The following is a 22,000-nucleotide window of genomic DNA, read 5'->3' on the forward strand; positions in this document are numbered from 1 at the left end:
TAAACTCGTGTAAGGGCCGCACTATGTCTTCCCGATTTGAGGGCAAATTTTCGAGGTGCGGCACATACACGGATTAAAAGAAAATATCTGTATCCACATTCCTAAATGAACGTACATGAGCGCGCTCGGCTGCACTGGTCGGAAAAGCCTTCATTCCGGAATCCAAACTCAATTGTCAGTCAGATTTAATTACAGTAAAACCTCGTTATAACAAAATGGGATATAACAAACTAATGGATATAACAAAGCAATCAGAATTCCCTTGCTTGCTAATAGTGGGAAGAAATGGACATTGGCTATAACAAACTAATGGTTATAACAAAATAATTACGACCGCTCCTTCAACTTTGTTATAACGAGGTTTTACTGTAGTTTACATACTGCGCAATACACTCTTTTTCTTTTTTTTTTTTTCCGTACTTGATAGCATGTGCGGCAACTTTCGGCTTCAATTCCGCATGACTGTTGAACTGATCTGAGAGCCCATAGTTCTCAGATTGCACGATAAGGCAGACAAATCATGACGCTTTGAAATGAATCGAGGAACAAAAGGAAACCTCCCCGGAGCGTACAGTGGCGTTCGGAAACCTGAGTGTATGCGCGAGCTGAGCCCGCTGAATCCCCATTCCTCGCGTTTGCCACGGAACCTGACATATCCTTTATCTTTTCTCAATGCCTTGCCTCAACATAAATGCATCCTGACAGTGCGGCCAACTACGATCGAGGTCGACAGCCGTTATGCCATATGATGATACGGATGAGTGGAGAGCAAATATCAAGGATGTAAACACGTGCCGCTTCGTGCTCGGGCGGTGGCTAGCGCCACCTAGCGATATATATTCACAGAAACATGGCATTACAGTCGGTGCGCCTCAAAAACAAGGGGGTGCAGCGCATACACAAATAATTTCCACAATTTTTTTTTGCCATACTTTGTCCTAAATACGGGGGTGCGGCCCTTACAAGCGATTATACGGTATTCACAAGTGATGTTTCAGACAGCTTAAAGTCCGAAAGTTAGATTTTGCGGACAAAATCGTCGTGAGCGATCAGTGGAAAACACTACCGAGAATACACCATTGATTTTATGTTGGCTGCACATGGATTGGCTTGGTTTGACATCGCTACTTGAGTTTAGCTAAGTCCTACCGCTAAGTGACGCTATGCTACGACTTTTTTTTTTCCTCTAGCTCATTGTTGTTACCATTTTGCTTTATTCCCTCACCATTCTGCAGTCGTGGACTTGCGCCTTTCATCTCGTCTCGGTGAATCGTGTTTATGGACTACGCTAGCTTGGAAGTCATGGCCCCTTCTGTTCTTCCGTCACTGCGAAGCGTCGCTAAAACGCGCGGAGAGTACTCGACCATAATGCTAGAAAAGAATGCAGCGATTCTCAAGCTAATAGAAAGTGGCCGAATGCAAGCGGAGGCATAACCCGAAGGAGGGCTCTATTGACTGCTTTTCTTAGCCCGCTTAGACGTAATAAAGGCAAGTTTTTTTATCTGCTAATTTTTCGGACTGCTCTATTTGTTGGACTTTTTTTTCCGGCCCCTGCCAAAGTCTGAAAAATCGGTCGGCGAATGTAACAGAAAAGGGGTAAGAGCACTGCGCTGCAAGCATAACTACCAAACAGAAAAGCGCTTCAGATGGGGGTGACTAAACGCTGATGTTGTTTCCAAAATGACAACAATTTCAAGAAGCCTGTTTCAATCACTGACGGCATCTGGAAAAAACATTTTGAATGCAACGGTTCTACATGTAGGTTTGATCGACGTCGGGTTATGTTTGTGTTCGGTTGTCCTTGCTCGATTAAACGACGAACAGCCACGAAAGCTCGATCGCACGTTTTCTGTAACAATTTACGTCGGATTTGAGCTGGCCAAGTTTTGCACGGGGTACCTGTTCGGCACGTTGCAGACGTGAAATCGAACTCTGCCACTCGAACGTCCCATGGTGCAGGTGCATGGAGCAGATCGACCTGTGCATCAACGTGCTAACGGAGAACAGCAACATCTCAGTCGGAGAGCACGTGGCCGAGGAGTCCGAGTCCCTGACGGCCCCTCCCTACCGCGTGCGCGGCTGCATTCTCACCGTGGTGGAGCGCATGGACGAGGAGTTCACCAAGATGCTACAGGTAGGCGCCACTGCTTGCCTCGTCTTTTGCATCACTGGCTGACGATGTCAAGGTGGCGTTTCGTTACCCTCGGAGACATTTATGTCGAATGTATTATGGGAGAGGTGGGGAGAGAGAGGCATTCGCTCTTTCTCTTGAAAGTTGCAACATGGTCGCGCAAGTGTGCAGATAGCCCACTTCCGGTTCTCAACTGGATGATGGGTTTTTAATGTGAAAGCATTATCTGGTCTCATGGAGCGGGCCGACGTCATCGGCTTTGAAACCACGCTAAACGGCTCTTAAATCCTTCACCAAGTCAAGCCAGCTCCCATTCGCCCGTCAGCCACGGCACCTTCTACACTGCTTCGATCCCATTGGCTAGCGCGCGTTGACCGGGATCCCATTCACCGGGCACGCAGCGGCCATGGGGTGGCCGGTCGTTAAAACTGACGCTGCGCGTCAGTTTCAACGATTGGCCACCTCATGGCGCCTTGCGTGCGTCAGTGCCAGGTCAGCACCAGTCAGCGTGCCAACACGTGTGTTCCCCTTCTTGTTCCCCTTCTCCAGGTATTATTTTCGTCATTTTTGTCCAGCCCGCTTGCACCTTTTCATTTAATTGCATTATAATAATAATTTACATGTTCACAACTCATAAGAAGTGCTTTGGTGTACCTCAATCTTTTTGTAGTACAGTTGAACCTCAATCTAACGAACCCCGCTCTAATGAAATTCACAATTTAACAATATTTTTTTCGTCTCCCCATCTTGCTTCCATTGAAGTATTTTATGTCTCGATTTAGCGAAGCGGGAAAACTATGCTGCAGAAAACTATGCCAAAACTATGCTGCAGACATTATTTTGAAGGGCAATAAAAAGAAAAAAAAAAAAAAAAAAACTCTGCTTCAAAACAAGATTAATACAGCGGCCGTCCGCCACGTTGAAAGTGTGGTGGAATCGCTCAAAGTTCGGCTCAATTTTGCATCTTTAGCGCAATTTGGAAGCCGCCGGGTCCATGTAGATATTTTTTTTAAACATATTTTTTCAGTGAATTACGGGGTGATAATTACAGAGGAGTAGGTAATTTTTGGAATATACAATCCAAAAGTGTAATTTTCTGAAAATCAGTATTTTCACAATTTTTCGGTTTTCAATTTTTGCGTCCCAAATTCGAATGGCGTTTTCGTGTACTAGTTCATACTTTTTGTTCTCGCGGCCCCATTGAGCGTGGTTCCTTTCCAAGCAGTGGTGCGCTGCAGAGAAGCAACACCCATAGAGCTCGCTTCTGCAGGTGTTGCTTCTCCGCAGTGCTCCGGTGCTCGCCAAGAAGCGCGCTCAACGGGGCTAGTGGTCCACAATAGACAACTTCTTAGAGCAATAGTTGTTATGGGCTCTTCCCACCACCAAAAGATGACATCCATTGTTGATGTTGTAGTTGATGGTGTAGTTGAGGATGATGGTGCAGTGGTTGATGTTGTAGTTGGCATAGTAGGGCGTACGGTGTTCGTTGCCTATGTTGCTAAATCCTTGAAAAAGATTACTCGCCACCCGCAAGAGTCGAACTTGGGTTTGCTGCGTGCGAAGCGGAGGCATTACCACTGAGTTACTCAACAGCATTAAACGTGTACTCAGCGATTTATTGAGCTACCCCAACTTACTATATTTTCGGAATCACTGGCGTTTACTCTTCCCTGTATGCTATTTAGTACCTCAAAATTCAGAACAGTTTTTGTGAAATCGGCAGGTGAAAATGATGCCAAAATGAACATTCGAATATGCCCACTCTTTTCAGTGGCGTGACGTCATGTATGCTATTTAGTACCTCAAAATTCAGAACAGTTTTTGTGAAATCGGCAGGTGAAAATGATGCCAAAATGAACATTCGAATATGCCCACTCTTTTCAGTGGCGTGACGTCAGGGGGAGGCGGGCTTGCAGGTCGAGCGGCGGGCAGTCTAAAAATGGACTATACCGAGCATTTGATTTGTGCTGCTGCACAGGTGCTGGAGCGAGCTTCCCTAGCATTCGTTTGATGCCATGAAAAGGCTTGTAATTAGTTGGGAAGAGAGTCTACAGTGCAAAGAGTGAACCCCTGCCTTCCCCTGACGTCACTTTTTCATTGTTAGAGACTCGCTTTGAAACACACGGTGTGGATCAAAAGTGTAAATTCAATAGCTTTGCGAAAAAATTTAATTTTGGCCCAATATTTGGGTCACTATTTCGGCCGTGTTTGTTTGTGTGTTATCAAATTTTCAGTCAAATTGGGGACTATGAAGAAAATGCCGAAGTGTCCCTTGACAACCCATCTTATGCATGTTTGCAAGTATGGCCTCCGGTATCTTGCTCACTTCGGGTGCGCTTGGGCGAGGCCCTAATCTGATTACGACGCCTTAGCAAGGCGTCATAATCGGATTAGCTTGGCGTCATAGCAGCAAGATGACAGTACCCAGAAACCATGCTTGCTAACATGTAAAATATAGGATTCTTGTAGTATAAATAAACTTTCCGAAAAAAAAAAAAAGAAAAAAAGTTGATAATAGAATGTTGCTGTAGCACTGTCAATGCCAAAAGCATTGACAGTGCTACAGCACTGTCAATGCACTGTCTTTCATCAAATTTAGATGAATTTTTGATAATTCAAAATTTCGATGATTCAAGCAAAGTTTGTGACTTTCTGGAGTTTGAATTTATGAGAGTCTATTGTATTCTTAGTCCTGCGATCTGCTGAAGCCACCACAAAAAAAGCTGTGTTCGGAAACGGTTCTAGAGAGTAGCAACGCTTTGCAACAGGGTGTTGAAACCAGCAGAGATTTGGTTCTGTGACTAAGTCTGTGGCGGGAGCTTTCACCTCGCACGCCGTTCAGCTGCAGTGCATTGGCACAGCCGGCCACCACGCTTCCCTTCGGAATGGGCCCTAACAGTGGGTCGCCGCTTCCCCAGGGTTGCGACGCCCACTCGCCCGAGTACGTGGAGCGTCTGAAGGACGAGAAGAATGTGTGCCGCATCATTGAGCGCCTCCAGAGCTACCTCGAGGGCAGAGGCTCTGCCTCGGAGCTCTGCCGCATCTACCTGCGCCGCATCGAGCACCTCTACTACAAGGTAAGGAGGCCTTTGTTGCTTGGTTTGCCAACAGGGATAGGGGGGGGGGGGTCTCTCGCAGATCAGAGAAGGACGGGTGGGGAATCTTTGATGTGTAGAAGTCGCGATTTCCTTCCAGTCCCCGAGATGTCGCAGCTGTTGCGCATTCCTAGTTTTACGAAATGGCAGAGTGTAAGCAGGGTTGCAAGACGAGTGCACTGAAGAATGAGAGGAAAACAAATGCATGCAGTTTTGTATGCTTCAGAGGGAAGTATACTGTTTTGCTTTCAATGTTCGACTTATTTCGTGGCCTCAACAAATTAAATAGTGCTCGCTTGATGGCAGGCATTGTGTGAATAGCACGGTGCACCTATATCTCGCAGTGGGGCCTTGTTGTTTTTTCTCGACTCAAAAATTGTCTGAGGGGTTCAAGTTGTTTCAAGGCGCACTAACATTAATGGTGAATTTTTGGAAACAATATCATGGCTCTCCAATGAATTCATTGCGCCAGTTCCGGCATGGCTCTTACGTCAAGTGCCTCCGACCCGAGACTCGGTGTGCCGCCTCGCCCGTCACGCGGCACGGTGTACCGCACGGCGTTCGCTGCTGTGTATTTGTGCCATTGCGAGAATCGCGATCACCGTAATCTTGATATTTGTTTGTGCAAATAAAAAGAAGCTAATTGTAAAACGAGCAGACAGTATGGCGCAATGATACAGGTATAGCCGGCTGAGCCCGTTGTAAACTGATTGCGTTCCCAATATCGCGGCTCTTTTGGCTTTGCTGGTGGTTGAATACTGTGGTTCCGATTGTGAGTCGACCGCGCCCTTCGAATTCCGATTTTCAAAATTTAAAAATAGGTCGACCTACAGTTATGTAAATACGGTATTTAGGCATTTATTTCAGACGACTGTATGGGGAATTAACAATGCTTTTTATACTTTATTTTACTTTAGCATGTACCGCAGGAAAGACTACAAACATGAGGTCCTTGCTCTAGGGTCGGCAGCACAAGCTTTCGTGCATTAAGGGCAACTGCCAACGCATGAGCTCGTGCTTCTAGCCTTTGCTGCGGTACAACATAAAACGGAGTATGGGGCATGTTCCTTCACTTTGAGATTGCCAAAATGCAATAAAATTTGGCAATGAATTCTACTCAGTGATAACTGATGGCACGTAGAAAATAGATCTGCCTACATTTTGTGCTGCATCATGACCGAGACGCCCGATTCTCGTCTGCAGTTTGATGCCAGCGTGCTGGCACGCCGACCCAAGACAAGTGAGGGCGGCGAAGAGAAGGAGTCTGCAGACGCTCCAGCGGCTGAGAAGCCGGCCGCTGCCGAGCCGGCCCCAGCCGAAGCCGAGCCCACGGCCGAAGACACCAACAAGGCCCCGGCCGTGGCCCCGACAGAAGCCGCGGCTGACACCCCGGCGGCGGACGTGCCGGCCGAGGGTGACGAGGACGAGGAGGGAGTCCACCGGGCAGAGCGGGTGGCTCCGATGCGCTCTACGCTGAACAGCCTGGAGCAGATGGAGCACCTGTGCAAGTACATCTACGCCAAGGACAGCACGGACCGGATCCGGACGCAGGCCATCCTGTGCCACATCTACCACCACGCCCTGCACGACAACTGGTACCAGGCCAGGGACCTGATGCTTATGTCCCATCTGCAGGAGAGCATCCAGCACTCGGACGTGCCCACGCAGGTGGGGCCGCCCTCTCTGGGCCCACCCTGCTTTCTTGGATCGTGTGCGCCATAGTTGCTGAGAGGGCGGGATTGGCAGTTGTCCCGCCTCCAGCGTCACCTTCCTAGCTTCAGTAGCGCGTCCTGCCGTCCTCATCTTGTCACTATGTATGTGTGCAGTGCAACCCACCTATAACGATACCGCATATAACAACGTACCACTTATAACGATCAGTTTTTTAGAGTTTCTAAACTGGAGATGATCAGCGTCTAGTCCATATACAACGATAATCGGTTTAACGATTGAAATTTCAGGTTTTCTCATTATCACTATAAATGGGTTGCACTGTATTAGGACGGAATCAAGTACAAATCGAGTAGTCGTATCCCTAGAATAATTTTGAATATTAAATCAAATGAGTTCTACAGTAAAGAAAGGCTATATTACAGCGAAGCTTTAGGGGCTAGTTTCCCCACTATCGTGTCTGGACAAAGAAATGTCGACACAAAACTCCAGACAGCTACCGCCGTCTATGAGCGTCGTTCATAGTCATCCACCGTTGTTCAGGGATGGTGGTTATGTTTCCAGAAGCCTTTCCACTCTGGTGAAAACCAGAGTGGAAAAGCTGAATTTTTCTAGGCATCATCCTAGAAGACGTCCTTGAGCTCGTCCTAGACGTCATCCTTGAGGTCATCCTCGACGTCTTCCTTGAGGTTGTCCTCGAGGTTGTCCTAAAAGCCATAGTTGAGATCGTCCTAGATGTCATCCTCGAGGTCGTCCTAGAAGTCGTCTTTGAGGTCGTCCAAGACGTCGTTCTCTAGGCGTCGTCCTTGAGGTCATCCTAGACGTCGTCCTCTAGGCATCGTCCTAGATGTCGTAAAGATAACAGCTTTGCTGGTCCCTCATCTTCACGTGAGGTGGAAGGGCTCTACAATTTTTGCAAGCAATGCATTCCTAAAGAGTTTAAAAAGTTTTGTTAGTGGCAAGGCTAAGGTATCACCGGCACAAACTATTGCGGGCATAGCTAAAGTATCGTCAGCACATCTCCCAAACGCATTCTTAGCTCTTGACTTCAAATATAGCCCCGTTGGATGCACATTTTTCTCTCTGTGCAAGCCTCCGGGCTAACGCTGGGCATTTGAAATGCACGCCGACATAGTTATGGGAGTGGTGTGTGGAGGGGCGTTGGACAGACCTCCGCTGTTTCAGATCATGTACAACCGGGCGCTGGTGCAACTGGGGCTGTGTGCCTTCCGGCACGGCAACATCCGAGACGCCCACAATGCGCTGCTGGACATTCAGAGCGGCGGCCGTGCCAAGGAGATGCTGGCTCAGGTGAGGGACGCTGCTGCTTTTGCCCCTGCTTGGATTGCTCGCAAGCTAGTGGGTGCGCTAATTCTAGGTTAGCCCCTTTTGCGAGTGATTTGCAAATACTTTGCCGGCTCTGAAGTACTAGTAGTGATCATTACGGGCAGTTCAAGTACCATACAGGGTGATAGAGTTACCAGTTTTATTTCTTTCACGAGCTGTCCAGATTGCATAGTTTGTCAACCGATGCAATGATCTGTACTTAAAAAATTCTGACGGTATTATCTGTCCAGTTGGCTGGCCAGAGGAAGAACAAGAAATGCCATACAATGTGTCAGACTTTACAATTAGCAAAATAGAAAACCACCTCCAGCCAGAAGCTAAACTGTACATTCAGGTGTGCTGTGACAATGTCGCAGTGACATTGTTTACAAAGAAAGAAAGGTCCTGGTTTTCTACATGCAACTATTTGTTGATCCTTTTAATACAAATGCCCTTGGTTGCCTGACAGACTTTGAATTGGCAAGCTTCTGCTGTATGGGAAACCTGAAAAGTAACAACCACAGATATTATTACGAGGAAGCTGACTGGCCGCTTCACGGAAGTGTGCAGCACCTGTATCGAGCTCGGGGCAATTTCGACGCACGACTTCGGACCCAAAATTCGTCGCTGTCTTGGCGTGACAAGGTGCTGGGAAACTGCAAAACTGTTGAAAAGTAAACATGACTTCATTGTATGCTTTCATTGAATCGTGTTCACTGAAGCTGGACACAGTTAGTTGCTCTGTACGTAGCTATATCTTAATGACTGAGAAAATACCGACAAAAGCTTGACACTAGGATCTCGTTATTTGTAAGCTTACAGGAGGCTGTAATCTACAATGGCTCGACGTATTGGGGGTGGGGGCCGTTGATGTCGCTTTGCTACTTGTCCAAGGGCGTCCTTGGGAAGGTCGTTGACTGACCGACGTCTCTCCTTCCCAGGGCCTGTTGCCCCAGCGCCAGCACGAGCGCACCTCCGAGCAGGAGAAAATTGAAAAGCGCCGCCAGATGCCCTTCCACAAGCACATCAACCTGGAGCTGCTCGAGTGCGTCTACCTGGTCTCGGCCATGCTGCTCGAGATCCCACAGATGGCCGGTCAGCTTTTCTTTCTTCTCTCTCTTGCCCTTTGGGCACTATACTTTGTGGAACACGCAAACACAAGGAATCCTTCAAATTGTTCAGTTCTGGAAGCATAGTCTGAATTACCGCCAGATTTTTTTTTCATAGCCATTGTTATACATTCACACTTCCACCTAACTGAAAGTTTAAATTGTGAGGGTCTAAGGAGCATGAGGGCATGAGAAAAAGTTAGGGAGCACTCTAGGTACAATGGGGCTAGGAAAATGGGGGAAAAAGAAAGAACCAAGGAGAAAGCGCAATGTGTGAATATGAATTGGCAGGATATGCACAGAGGCAACGGCTGGGACTGGGACAATAATGAGTCAAGTTAAGCCTACAACTTGTTTGGAGTGTGATTGGGAAACATAATAAAATAAAGTGACTTCGCTTCACTCCGTGTTGGGTTACAGGGGGACGCGCATGCGAGTAGCGAGTGGGCTTTTAGAAAAACACAGAGTACCTTAAGTGATGTCTGTTATATGGCAACGGTTACATGGCATTTGTATTGGGCAGTGATTACAAACGGTGAAAAAGGAAGGTGAACTTTTTCGTGTCTTGTTTTGTTGTGCTCACAGTGCCCTGATTCGTTGTTCTTCCTGTGCAGCTCACGAGTTAGATGGTCGCAAGAGGATGATCAGCAAGTCATTCCACTACCAGCTACGCAACACGGAGCGCCAGCCTCTTGTTGGTGCGTAACTCTGATACAGTGCTTCTTTGTGAGATTGTGTTTACGGCTACCTAACACAGGGCTGGAAGCGCTGTGCCAATTGTGCCATTGTGCACCAATCCACTTTCGCTGTGCCATCCTGCTTCAAAGCGCAAATGCCGCGCCAAAACTCTCCGATTTTTTCTTTTTTTAAAGCTGTATTTTTTGGGTTACTCTATGTTAGTGGCCACAGTTGTTTATTGTGTTCTGCTCGTTTAGATAATTCTGAACTAATGTAACGAAAGCACCATACCGATTAGGTCGTGTCATCGTCAAAGCAGATGTCTCGTTTGATGAAAACAGGCGCCAAGTGCCTATTTTTTTTTAACAAGAATTATAATATTTTGTTCCGGACCAGGTACATAAACAGTGTTCCATTTCGTTTCGTGCTCTCGTGTTGATGAGCCGTCAAGCGCCAGCAGCACGAGGGAGAACTGTCAGAGTTGGTATGGTCATGTGTAGGGTTTTTTGCTTGTTTAGGGACATCTGCCATGATGTGCACCAATCAGTTATTTTAGACAAATATTAATTTAACCTAATTTGGTCTGCAATAGATTTGACCAGTGTAAATAATACAATCATCTGCTAATAATCTGGCTTGAATGGGCAAATTAATTATGAGGTCGCTAATGTACATATAAAACAGCGGCCCAAGCACCAAACCCCGTGGCACTCCTCGACTCAACGTGACTTATTTTAGGCAATTTTTCTTCACCTGCAAACTGCTTACGATCGATAAGAAATGCCTTGATCCAATAACGACGTTATTCTCTCCCATGAGTGATTTTAATTTAGTAGTATTTTTATGACTGACCTTATCGAATGCTTTCTTGAGCTCCAAAAAGATTAGATCTAATTGTCCCTTATTATCAACCACTTCACACTTCCCCCTTATTATCAACTACTTGTCTGTTATTATCAACCACTATAAAAATAAACAAAAAATATGCATTTTGCAAATAAAAAAAAATTTGATTTTTTTTGTAAAATTAAGTCTTGTTAATTACAATTTTTAATAATAAAGGAACTTGAAAATTCAACATCTAAGTTCTTAGTAACCAGCTCCATAAAATTTCGGCATGTAAGCTGCAAATATTAAGTCTCTCCATAGTTTCATACTGAAACAATAGTTTTATTAAGGTGTGATGTATGCCAAAAAGTGGATTGAAGAGAAATGCATTCAAAGTGCTCGAACCTCTACCTTTTCTTTAGCGTTGGTAAACTGAAAATAATTTATAAAAAAAAAAAGGACTAGGAACTGTAAACAAATGAAACCTTCTGGGGATACTCTCTGGATGTTGGTGGGTGTTAAGAGTATTTTTCAAAATCTTTTTTTACAGACATTTGTTTTTCTAAAAAGTGTCCTAAAAATGTAAATTTTTATTTTTTTTATTTATTTTTTAAATTTGAGGTTTTCAAATTTAGAAATTAATTATACACTCTTACACTAAATTTGATAACCATATGCCAAATACAGTCAAATTTATATAAAATATTGTCAACACATTGTGAGGCAGTAACAATGTAAAGGAGTTCAATGTTTGAATGCATTTTTCTCAGTTCCACTCTTTGCTGCAAATTTCATACGAAGGAATTTTCTGTTTGAAGGTAAAAGTATTCCGATACTGTCGAGACCAATTATGACGAGGTCAGTGGGAATTGGAAATCACTTCGCTATATCCGCTATTTCGTTATAACTGACTTCGGTTAACGAAGTGCAGAAAGGAATGGGAAACAGGGATCGCTTCACTGTAGCTGCTATTTTGTTATAACCGACTTCGTTATGACCAATCTCAACAGTACCACAATCAAGAAGATGTTTCTGAACTGAAATTTCCTTGGGAATCGGGCTGTCTACTTTATTTTGCTTTAAGTTGAAGTCCTCATTGAGAAAAAACTATGTTTTCAAAAAATTGAGATGCCGTATTTACTCGCGTAATGAACACAGTTTTTTCCTCGAAAAATTGGGACATATTTGGGGTGTGGGTTCATTACGCGGGATAAAAATTTTGCATGTGCACACTTTGCGCAAATGTCATTATAGGTGTTAATATGACACGACAGGGTGATGAGGCACGTCCCCACTGACAGATGTGCACCCAGGGCTGGTAGTGCGTGCGCCACAGTAACCATCCTCTATAAATTGCGCACCTTTTTAGGGTGCTTTTGGCGTGCTTTTTGTTGAAGGAAAAGTGCCCTACGAAGCTTGCCCAGCACGGAGCGACGCGACCGTTCTTAGGCCTAACCACTTTCACGATTTCTATCCAAAAGGGGACCACAGACAGCGTGTTGTTGACATCAATGCATCCGATGGGCAAAGAATGTCCGGGGCTGGGCAATTCCTCGACCCCAGCTTCATTAGTTGTGCGCGCTGCTCGGTTCCACGGTTCATCACTTCCGCAACTACGCACTTACAGCCATTACGAGAGTGGCTTGGCTTGGCTTACTTGGCCTGGCTGCCTGGCGGGAAAAGAAAATTGGCTTGGGTGGGCTTGGTGGCTAGCTAAGTTGGACGCAGTTCGAGACTCTCGGAGCCGAAAACTAAAAGTGTGTTCATTGCGTGAGAAAAAAAAAAAAGTAAAAATATTGATGCTTATTGGGGGGGAGGGGGGGGGGGTGCGTTCATTATGTCAGTAAATTAAGACAGATATCCATCTCATATTTTGAGGTAATAACTCATCCTGAAATATATACATTTGAGTTATAAATCTAGTTAGCCCAAAGCCCCACATCCCCCACTTTATATTCAAGCAGTCAAAATGGTGCTTAATAACTTCATATGCATATCAGATTTTTTAACGAAGAGTGACACATCATCTTATGCAGGTATATTCAATTGTCCTAGAGAGCCGAAAGTTTGCACAACACGCATACATCCGATGTTAAACCTCCCATAAAAATTTAATTCTGATCACTTGAGTAGTTCAGGAGTTAAATCTCTAGCCAGTGTATCCCCTTAATGTCAGTTTTCAAGCACCTGGTAATAATTCAGAAGTTTAAAAGAATTTCACAGCAATAGCCGTTGTGGACTCTTTCCACCATTAGAATCTACGTCCATGGTTGATGTTGTAGTTGTTGTTGTGTAGTTGGCGATGCAGGGCGTCCGTCGGCGATGTTGCCAAATCCTTAAAAAAAAATTGTTGGCGCCCTTCGGGAATCAAATCTGGGTCCGCTGCGTGCAAAGAGGAGGCTTTATCACTAAGCTATGCCACAGCGTTAAAGGGGCGATGCAACAATTTTCATACTTTGTGCAAATACTGCTTAGAACAAATTCCTGACGTCCCATGGAACATGCGTTCGTTTTTCACTGCACGCAATAGAAGTCACAAACAAATTTAAGAAAAACGAGCGGCATTCACTTTCTTGACTTGCAGCTAGAACAAACGGCCACGTGATCTGTAGCCGATTGTAGGCTGCCAATGTTGATCATAGCCACGCGCTGGGTTTGGCAAAGCACAGGACTCGCCGTGTTCCAGACATTGTTACGGTTAGGCTATTGTCGTCATTGCAGCGATTGCACACGTGCCACTACCCCCCGAATGTTTGTCGAGCTATTGATTATCACGAGCCCAAATCGAGTGCTCATGCAATCCTCGGGTCGAATCCATGAGCCGCATTCAAATATTGTCATTGTGCTCAGCAAATTTTGCAAAAAAGAAAAATTGAAAATTTTTTTTTTTTGTTTGGGATATTTGAGCACTTTTTATCAGTTGTGAATGCAAAAGCATGAATGTCGTTCTTCTGCTCCCTTAATTCATCTCCGGTGTACTGGCGTGGATGGCCGCGTTTTGCTACTGCCGAGGTTGACGAGCGCACGCTCTTGTAAAGCGGTCGCAGCCCCCCTCCCCTCCTGCAACGCCTGACACGAGAGCGGTGGCCAGGCGCGCGCTCTGGTGAAGCGGCCGCCAGCGGCTAACTAAAAGCCGTTTTGCTCACCCAATCGAGAATGGGCATTTCTTTCGCATTTTTTTTTGCAGTTACAGACGCTGCCGGCTTTTCTTTATGGGATAGTTAATGCTTTCGGATTAAAAATGCTCGCTTTTGTCCTTGAAATTACACCGCAACAAAGGAGTTTGTTGGTCAGTGACGTTGCGTGCGAGTACACTTCGGTCCCACTAGTTCCAGCAAGCTCGTGTAAAGTGATAAACATTCCAAGCGAATATAGTTGCACGGCCCCTTTAATAACCCGGTCTATGCTTAGGGTTTTTGTAGTAGCCAATGCCTACTACATGTGCTCGCTAAAAAAAATTGATAACAACATGCTGTAGCGCTGTCAATGCAAAGGGTTTGTGCCGGGAGACACATTTGGATGCACTCTGGAACGAAAAAGAAACAAATGTGTTTGAAACGAAATGGTAAAATGTATTGTTTTTATAGTACTAAACACCCACTGTACTCTGCCCTCTGCAACAAAAAAAAAATAAATTGATAACAAGACATAGAATTGTCGATGCCTGGAGCTCGTGCCGGGAGATGCACCTTCACGCGCTTCAGAACAAAGACGAAACAAAAGCATTCGGAACAAAACGGTCAGATGTCTATTTCAATTCTGTAGTACCTGACGCCCACTTAAGGCGCCTTCTCCAAAAAAAAAAAAAAAAGAAAAGAAAAGAAAAAGAAAAAGTTGATAACAAGATGGTATAGAACTGAATGCCAAGAGCTTGTGCTGGGGGAGGTACTTTTGCATGTTCTGCAACAAAAGACAAAACAAAAGGCATTTGGAACAAAATGGTCAGATGTCTATTTTTGTTCCAAATGCTTTTGTTCAGGCACTCCACGGTGTGTGAACGCGACCCAATGCCTGATGACTTTGGCATGACGTGTCGGAGCTATTGCTCTGACTGTACTGGTACCGCTTAATTTATTTACGAAAACAATAAGTTAGCAGAAGAACCGAGAACAATATCACAGTGTCACTGCTCAAGTGTTTGCCGCTTGCAAATCAAAGACTTCTTTTCCCAATTTGGTGAAGTGTGGTTTGAGATGGGGTTCCTGCTCCAAAAAATGTCTTGCCGACGTTCTGCCATAGTGAAGGCTTTTGTTTGTATCACATGTTTAACTTAATAGAGTCTGTCCGCACGGCCCCTTCCAGGTCCCCCGGAGAGCATGCGAGAGCATGTTGTGGCCGCCTCCAAGGCAATGCGGGTGGGCAACTGGCGGGCCTGCCGGGGCTTCATCATCAACGAGAAGATGAATGCCAAGGTGTGGGACCTGTTCCATCAGGCGGACACAGTGCGGGCCATGATCGGCCAGAAGATCAAGGAGGAGTCCCTGCGCACGTACCTGTTCACCTACTCGTGCGTGTACGACTCTCTCTCCATTGAGACCCTGGCCGACATGTTCGAGCTGAACCGGGCCGTCGTCCACTCCATCGTCAGCAAGATGATCATCGGGGAGGAACTCATGGTGGGTCTCCCTCCTCCTCCTCCTACTCTTGCGCCGGCCTCCAATTCCTCCCCTGTAGACCTTCGATCCCGGGAAGGGGGCTCTGGACGTCGCCAGAAACTCTAGAACAGGGGTTCTCAAACTGGGTTCCGGGGAACACAGGGGTTCTACGAGCTGGTCTTATGGGTTCCGCGAACACCCAAATTGCAACCCCCCCCTTTCATGCCTTAGGCTGCGTGGCGGGACCATGCAAAGCGCCTTCATCTCACTTTGTACTGACATTACAATTGATATGGTGGGGATATGTGGGAAGCAACACAAGCAAAATTGCCTACAATTGTGCATATGTTGCCTCTCGGTCAGCAAATGGGGAGGGGAAGGGGGGGTGGGGGGTTCTGCAGCAATTTTTGAGGCTTCCTGGGGTTCCGTGAGGCCAAGAAGTTTGAGAACCCCTGCTTTTGAAAATCCCTCGATGCGCTTGCATTTCTCAGTTCGGAGTGCAAGTTCACCTGCTTCTTTTGCAGGGGTTGTGGTGACGTCAGAACGCCGAGCTCCGATAGGCTCTGATTGAAGGATAGTCGGTAGACGTCGGGGCAGCTTGCTTTGAGGTCTACCCACGATCCTTCAATTGGAGCCAATCGGAGCTCTGCGTTGTTGTGTCACTGCAACCCCTGCAAAAGAAGCAGATGAACTTGCGCTCCGCATAGACCTTTTGCAGAATTCCTCAAGCACCAAGAAGCGTGCTCCGAGCGTAGTTGCACACAGCAACTACAGCTTTAAATCTTGAATCTAAAAAAGTGAATGACGCATAGCATTTGCGCTTGTTAATGCCTCATTGTGATTGTTTACTTGGAATCTTTTTTTAAGTCAAGGAAAGTGTGTGTGGTGCATGTACCTACATTGCCATCACGTGCCTCGGTTCTCGGGTGATTGATTGATGTATCCATTACAACTCCGCACAAATATGGTCCGTCACATGACACGGCTGGCGCGACTTAACGCGGCCGCATTGGTTCCGCCCGCGTCTTCACCCAAACAGGCGTCCCTGGATGAGCCGAACCTGATGGTGGTGCTGCACAAGACGGAGCCGTCCCGCATCCAGGCCCTGGCCCTGCAGCTGTGCGACAAGGTCACCAACCTCGTCGAGTACAACGAGCGCCTCTGGGAGCTCAAGCAGGGCTCCTTCTTCGGACGCAACACCGGTACGTGACCCTTTCGCATCATCCGTCTGCATCTTCCCTGCCTTTCATGCGTGGCCAGTCATTGACGAGGCAAGAGCTTATCGTTCCGCGTAAAAGCGCTATCCTTGACTGAATTTTCGTTGTGTGATGCTATGATAATCCAGCACGTACTAGAAGGGAAGATTCACCTACTCGTGCGGCGATGTCGTGGCGGCACTCTCAAGACAGCAGAAATGCCCGTATCGTCGTGTTTGTTTACTTCGACTACAGTGGTGCTTTCTAAGCATTTGTGTTTTCGAACATCGCCCGGATTTGGAGCATTTCATGCCTGTGCTCAAGTTGAAGGTATTACTGGTGCGTACCGTATAAAGGATGCGAATTTTCACGCGTTTTCATCACCGGAGAAAAGTGATTAGGGTTAGCAATCCTGAACGCTTGCAACATCCGTCCGCAACCCGCTACGCCGTTAAAAGGCTGCGTCAGGCAAAAGTCACTCATTTCTTTCAAGTGACACACTTGAGAGAGAAGTGTCCTAGTCTGGTGAAATGAAGACTTTCCTCAAACTAAGCTTTAGTTTTCATCTAATATAAAATAAATTGTTTTACAAAGGTAAGTTGTCTCATGGCATGTATTTTGGCCTGAAAAATTGATGTTTTGATTATAGCGCGGTACTGCTTATAGTGCGGATTTTCGCGACTCCCGCGACATACGTTATATGCGGTCTACACTGTATCTGTTGTAACCAGGCCTGTTGTAATGAGCTTAGACTGTGGTTGGTAATTAGAAAATAAACACAACGTAAAAGAAATCGTCCCATTTTGTCACCGCTAAACCATGGAAAAAACACGAAGTAGTGCCTCTGGTTTCTGAAGTAACGCGTCGTTTCGACAATCGACGTCTTTACGGTTTCATTGAAACTGCGTTTTCACGATCAGTTAAAAATGTAGACCTCGCTAATTCGGACGTTTATTCGGTTCTTAGTTTTATGTATGGACACCGTTATGCTTGATCAAGTAGATGAGGCTCCATTTTTTTTTCCATAAACTTTAGTTTGTGCTTTGTTCAGGTATGCAAGGCTTCCGGGATGGATACCAGAAGGAAGGCTATGGACAGCGGGACCGCAACTGGGGTGAGTCAATGGTGGCCTAGCAAACTTAGCTTTTGAGAAAAAAAAGTCTGGTTCGCTTGACCCAGGAGTGCTTAAGGGCCGACGACCAGTTCAGGCTTTGCACTTTTCCCTTGCTTCCTCCTCCCCCCCTTCTACCTTCTCCACCGTTGCCTGTTTCCTCCTCCCCCATGGTGAGGAGGATCTTCTGCCTTGCAGGATCTCGAGTCTGGACGTCGGCCTTTAAAGGGATGCTGAACTGAAATTTGTATTTTGCAAAATAAGGACGCAGAATCGTTGAATGGGACTCTGCGAACTCCAAAACATCACTCGTACATCGATATCTCAAGCGGATGGCTGTATTACTGGAAAAGAAGGGTGCAATCAAGTGAGAAATGTGACATCACAATTCTCATTGAACTTTTAAAAATGAGGGGAACCGGCTTCGCTTCTCTCCACCTCGCTTCGATTCACCTGCTCGAGGGAGGACGAAGCGAAGAGGAGAGAGAATGAGAATCATTACGTGACATGTCTCGTCGGCCTTGTCGACCGTGTTCAGTCACACATTTCTTTTCCAAAGATACGGCCAACTGTTAGAGATATCGCTGTATGAGTGATGTTTTCGGGTGTTGCAACGCCCCGCCTATTGCTCCAGCCTTGTTTTGTGAGCTTTAAATTTCAGGTCAGCATTCCTTTAAAAGCATGATGACATCCTAGTAAAACATATAAAATAGCGCAACAGAAACAAGGACAAGAAGTAAACAGGACAGGCGCTATTTTATGTTTTACTAAGATGAACAGGTAGCGCCTGTCCTGTTTACTTCTTGTCCTTGTTTCTGTTGCGCTATTTTATATGTTTTACTAAGATGAACCAACTAGCCCAACAACGTACCTTACTCAACTATATGATGACATCCGCAGGCCCAATTTCAAGCCAGAAATATTTTATCTATAGTTAGGCTCCTTTTTCTTTGGTAGGTCGTGTTTCTCTAAAAATCAAAGTTTGAAATAGTTGAGTTTTTGAGAAAACCTCGGCAGGGTGAGAGGAGGAAATTTTGCTGCAAAATTAAGTGCTAAAATGCATGTAATAGAAACTTTTTTTTTATTTTTTTTTAATGCTTTGGTTAAAAATTAAAGTGTATCTTAAAATACATATGCAGGGGAAATAAATTTTTTTTGAGCAGCTTGGATGAAAAAAGAATGCCAGAAAACAAATATGCAACGAAGAGAAAGATTTAGGTCTACAGTAAATCTTTTGTATAATGTTATTGGCGATAATGAAAAAAAGGATATAACGAAATAATTGCAATTCCCCTTGAGAGTTTCCATAGACGGCAATGTATTAAATCTTCATTTTAAAGGGATGGTGAACCGAAATTTGGATTTCAGAAAAAACAATGCAGGAGATGTAGGCGGGACGCTACAATCCCTACAACATTGCTCGTAAGGCGATATCTCGAATGGACGGCTGTATTTTTGGAAAAAGAGGTCGAGATTGAACCAGGCCGACGAAGCGCGTGACCGTGAAGATACATAGTTTCCTCCTCTCTTCACTTCGCTCCCTCAAGGCCGCGAGGCGGAGAGGACGCGAAACCGTTCTCTCTCTTTCTCGGAGAAACATGACGTGAACATTTCTGTCAAATGCTCCTCCCTTTCTTGAAAAATACGGTCATCTGTTCGAGACATCGCTGTATGTGTGATGTTTTGGTGTTTGTAGCATCCCGTTGCACTCTTTTGCCACGTGTTTTGTGGAATCCAAATTTCGGTTCAGCATCCCTTTAAGGCACGTTTATACTCTACTGTTGAAGAATCTAACGTCTGACGACGTGAAACGACGTTCGTCGTCCACTTTGCCTCGCTGCGCTGCGAAAGGAATTGTCAGCTGTGTTTATAGTCTGGTGTCGTTCAATGCGCTCCAACGAGTTGCTTTACATTGCACATGTGCGTCACCATGGCGACCGCGTGGTTTGGTCTCGCTGGTTGCGAATTTGCGCTTCTGTTCGCAACTTGCAGCGCTGCCTGGCTGCCCTGTGACGGTGATGATGAAAGCAGTTAAATGTGTCAAAAGCTGCGATTCGCGGCAGTTGACATCTCCGCATTGTGGTACACCCGAAAGCCAAGAAATAATGAAGACAGCTTGCGTAGAAAAGCATTTATTTCCTGACGAAAGCCATGCGCGGTCAGTCAAAGAAACACAAAACTGTCAGCCGGTCGTCTTGTCGACCAACATGAACGAAACAGAAGCAGATGGTGGTTCGTAGCGACGAGGTTCTAACATGCCTTGTGCACAAACCTCGCGACTAGCCTTTTGCTTAAAAAGCTCACGGGTATGACCCCGAAATGGGAAGCTGATGTCCGTCGAAGAGCTTCAAGCGCCTCCGCAGTGTCGTTAGGTCTACACATTTTCACGGCTCCGAGACAGGTCCACGTTGACATGCTGGCTCACTCCATCGAGTGAACAGAGTAAACACAACGACTATCAGCAAACTGTGCGCCAACACAAGCTCATCCAACTGATAAGCAGCTACACTGCATGACACAAGCCTGAGACAAACACATAACACAGCCCGACCGATGCCCGACTGGGGCAACAATGCTAGGACGACAAACACAGGAGCTGGCGTAAAGGCTTCTGGGTAACGACCGTCGCCAGTCGACGCCGAGATTCGAGCAGGGCCTACTTCGGCGAAACTTTCGCCGACGGTCGTTGAGGCATGCTACGTTACGTTACGTTCGACTGTCATCAGAGTATAGACGCTCCTTTTGCAGCAACTTGACGCAACAAGGTTGGGTGCGCGCGCCCGTCGACGTTACGTTGGTGTATAGACGCACCCTTGACAAAAAGAAATTATTTGAGCATTGGATATAACAAACCATTTTCATTTCAAACTAAAGGCTGCACCACCACTTCGCGCGTAAAAAAAAAAAAAAAATTAACCACGGAGACGGATGTACAAGGATCATGTGACGGGCTAGTTGGTTAGGTCGTCAGGAGACGGATGATTTTGCTGTCGCAAAGCGGGAAAACGCACGACCGCGCGACTGCGCCGGCTGTGGCCCACAGCCGCCGCCGAGCTTTTCGGGCTTTCCGAGCGCACACACTTTCGACGCCATCTCTCGAAGGGTCAACTATACGCAGTTTGCCAAAGGTGACGACACCGAAAAAGAAAGGGAGAGCGGCGCTAGCAGAAGAGAACCACACTGTGTGAGCGTGGTTCTCTTCAATATTTTCTGCCACAACAACAAAGTAACTGTTCGAGCTTGTAGGAAACTCCCAAAAGAGTGGCAAGCATCACTTGATAGACCTGTGCGCCGGACGAAAATTCACGGCGGCGGTGCGTCAGAGTGCTTTCTTCCGGCAGCGGCGTGAAGAAACTCCTTCAGCCGGTGGTGCGCCATGCTCAGCGTGCGGCGGCGGCGGGGGGGTTGGGGGACTTCAGCGGCGGCGCTGAATGGCTCCGGCGTAACTTGCGGTGGCGCTCAGGTCTACCACGTGACTAGTGGCGGCTCCTGCTCACACCAACTACAAATTCGTTTTGCGCAAAAAGATATAGCTCTAAAATATTTTTTTTTTTTAAATTGTAAACTCATTTTGTGAATTCCTATATCATCCAGGCTGTTTAAAATCTTTTTTTTTTTTTTTCCTTAACATACATTCTTTTATTTTACGTATAAAGTCTGAAGGTTATACGGCGTGTTTTGAGCGGCGCAGTATGTTTACTTATTAGCATTTCTGAGCCCGGTAATCATGGTAAATTTAGTGTGAATGTCTCGCCTGCCAGACTTAGCTGACTTTGCAAATTTGCAAGTTTAACTCAACTATTTCAGTGATGTGATTGCTGCGCCAATTGCGCCAAACTGCGCCAAGGGGCTAACCCTGCTATGTCCTGCTACATTTTGCCAAAATATGGGTAATCTGCGCCAAGTCTGCGCCAAAGGACCAGTTTTGGTCGCCTTTCAAAACTAAACTGAGTACCGTAATTGAGCATGCGTGAGCTAGGTGGCGCAAGCGGCAGCCCGAAACAAAGTACCCTGCATCAATCGTGGCATTGTAACCTCGGAGCCGGGGAAAAGATGGGACGTAGGACAGGAACAAAACTCCAATGTCAGTATTGAACCGGCTCGCCTGCACCCTTGCTTTAATTACATCAATCGTCCATCCGGTCTCGCATGGTTTTCCCCGCTGTTTCTTCTTTCGCAGTCTCGTGAATCTCGTCTCGCGTCTTTTTTTTTTTTTCTTTTAATTTTTTAAACGATAGATGCGGGCGTGTGCGGACGCTC

General features: G+C 46.1%; 1 protein-coding gene across 1 annotated transcript in view; it reads left to right on the plus strand.

Annotated features, from left to right (window-relative positions):
- Positions 1-22,000, plus strand: part of LOC8023344 (eukaryotic translation initiation factor 3 subunit C) — a 43,320-nt gene that overhangs the window by 17,910 nt on the left and 3,410 nt on the right. The window contains exons 11-19 of the mRNA XM_040205192.3: positions 1,960-2,134; positions 5,050-5,208; positions 6,430-6,894; positions 8,083-8,208; positions 9,165-9,318; positions 9,947-10,030; positions 15,141-15,454; positions 16,473-16,635; positions 17,681-17,743. Coding sequence (XP_040061126.1) covers positions 1,960-2,134; positions 5,050-5,208; positions 6,430-6,894; positions 8,083-8,208; positions 9,165-9,318; positions 9,947-10,030; positions 15,141-15,454; positions 16,473-16,635; positions 17,681-17,743 — 1,703 coding nt within the window. The remainder of the gene's footprint in view (positions 1-1,959; positions 2,135-5,049; positions 5,209-6,429; positions 6,895-8,082; positions 8,209-9,164; positions 9,319-9,946; positions 10,031-15,140; positions 15,455-16,472; positions 16,636-17,680; positions 17,744-22,000) is intronic.

Source organism: Ixodes scapularis, unplaced genomic scaffold (assembly GCF_016920785.2).
Source record: "Ixodes scapularis isolate PalLabHiFi unplaced genomic scaffold, ASM1692078v2 PGA_scaffold1__304_contigs__length_218370807, whole genome shotgun sequence".
In the NCBI taxonomy this organism is placed as follows: domain Eukaryota; kingdom Metazoa; phylum Arthropoda; class Arachnida; order Ixodida; family Ixodidae; genus Ixodes; species Ixodes scapularis.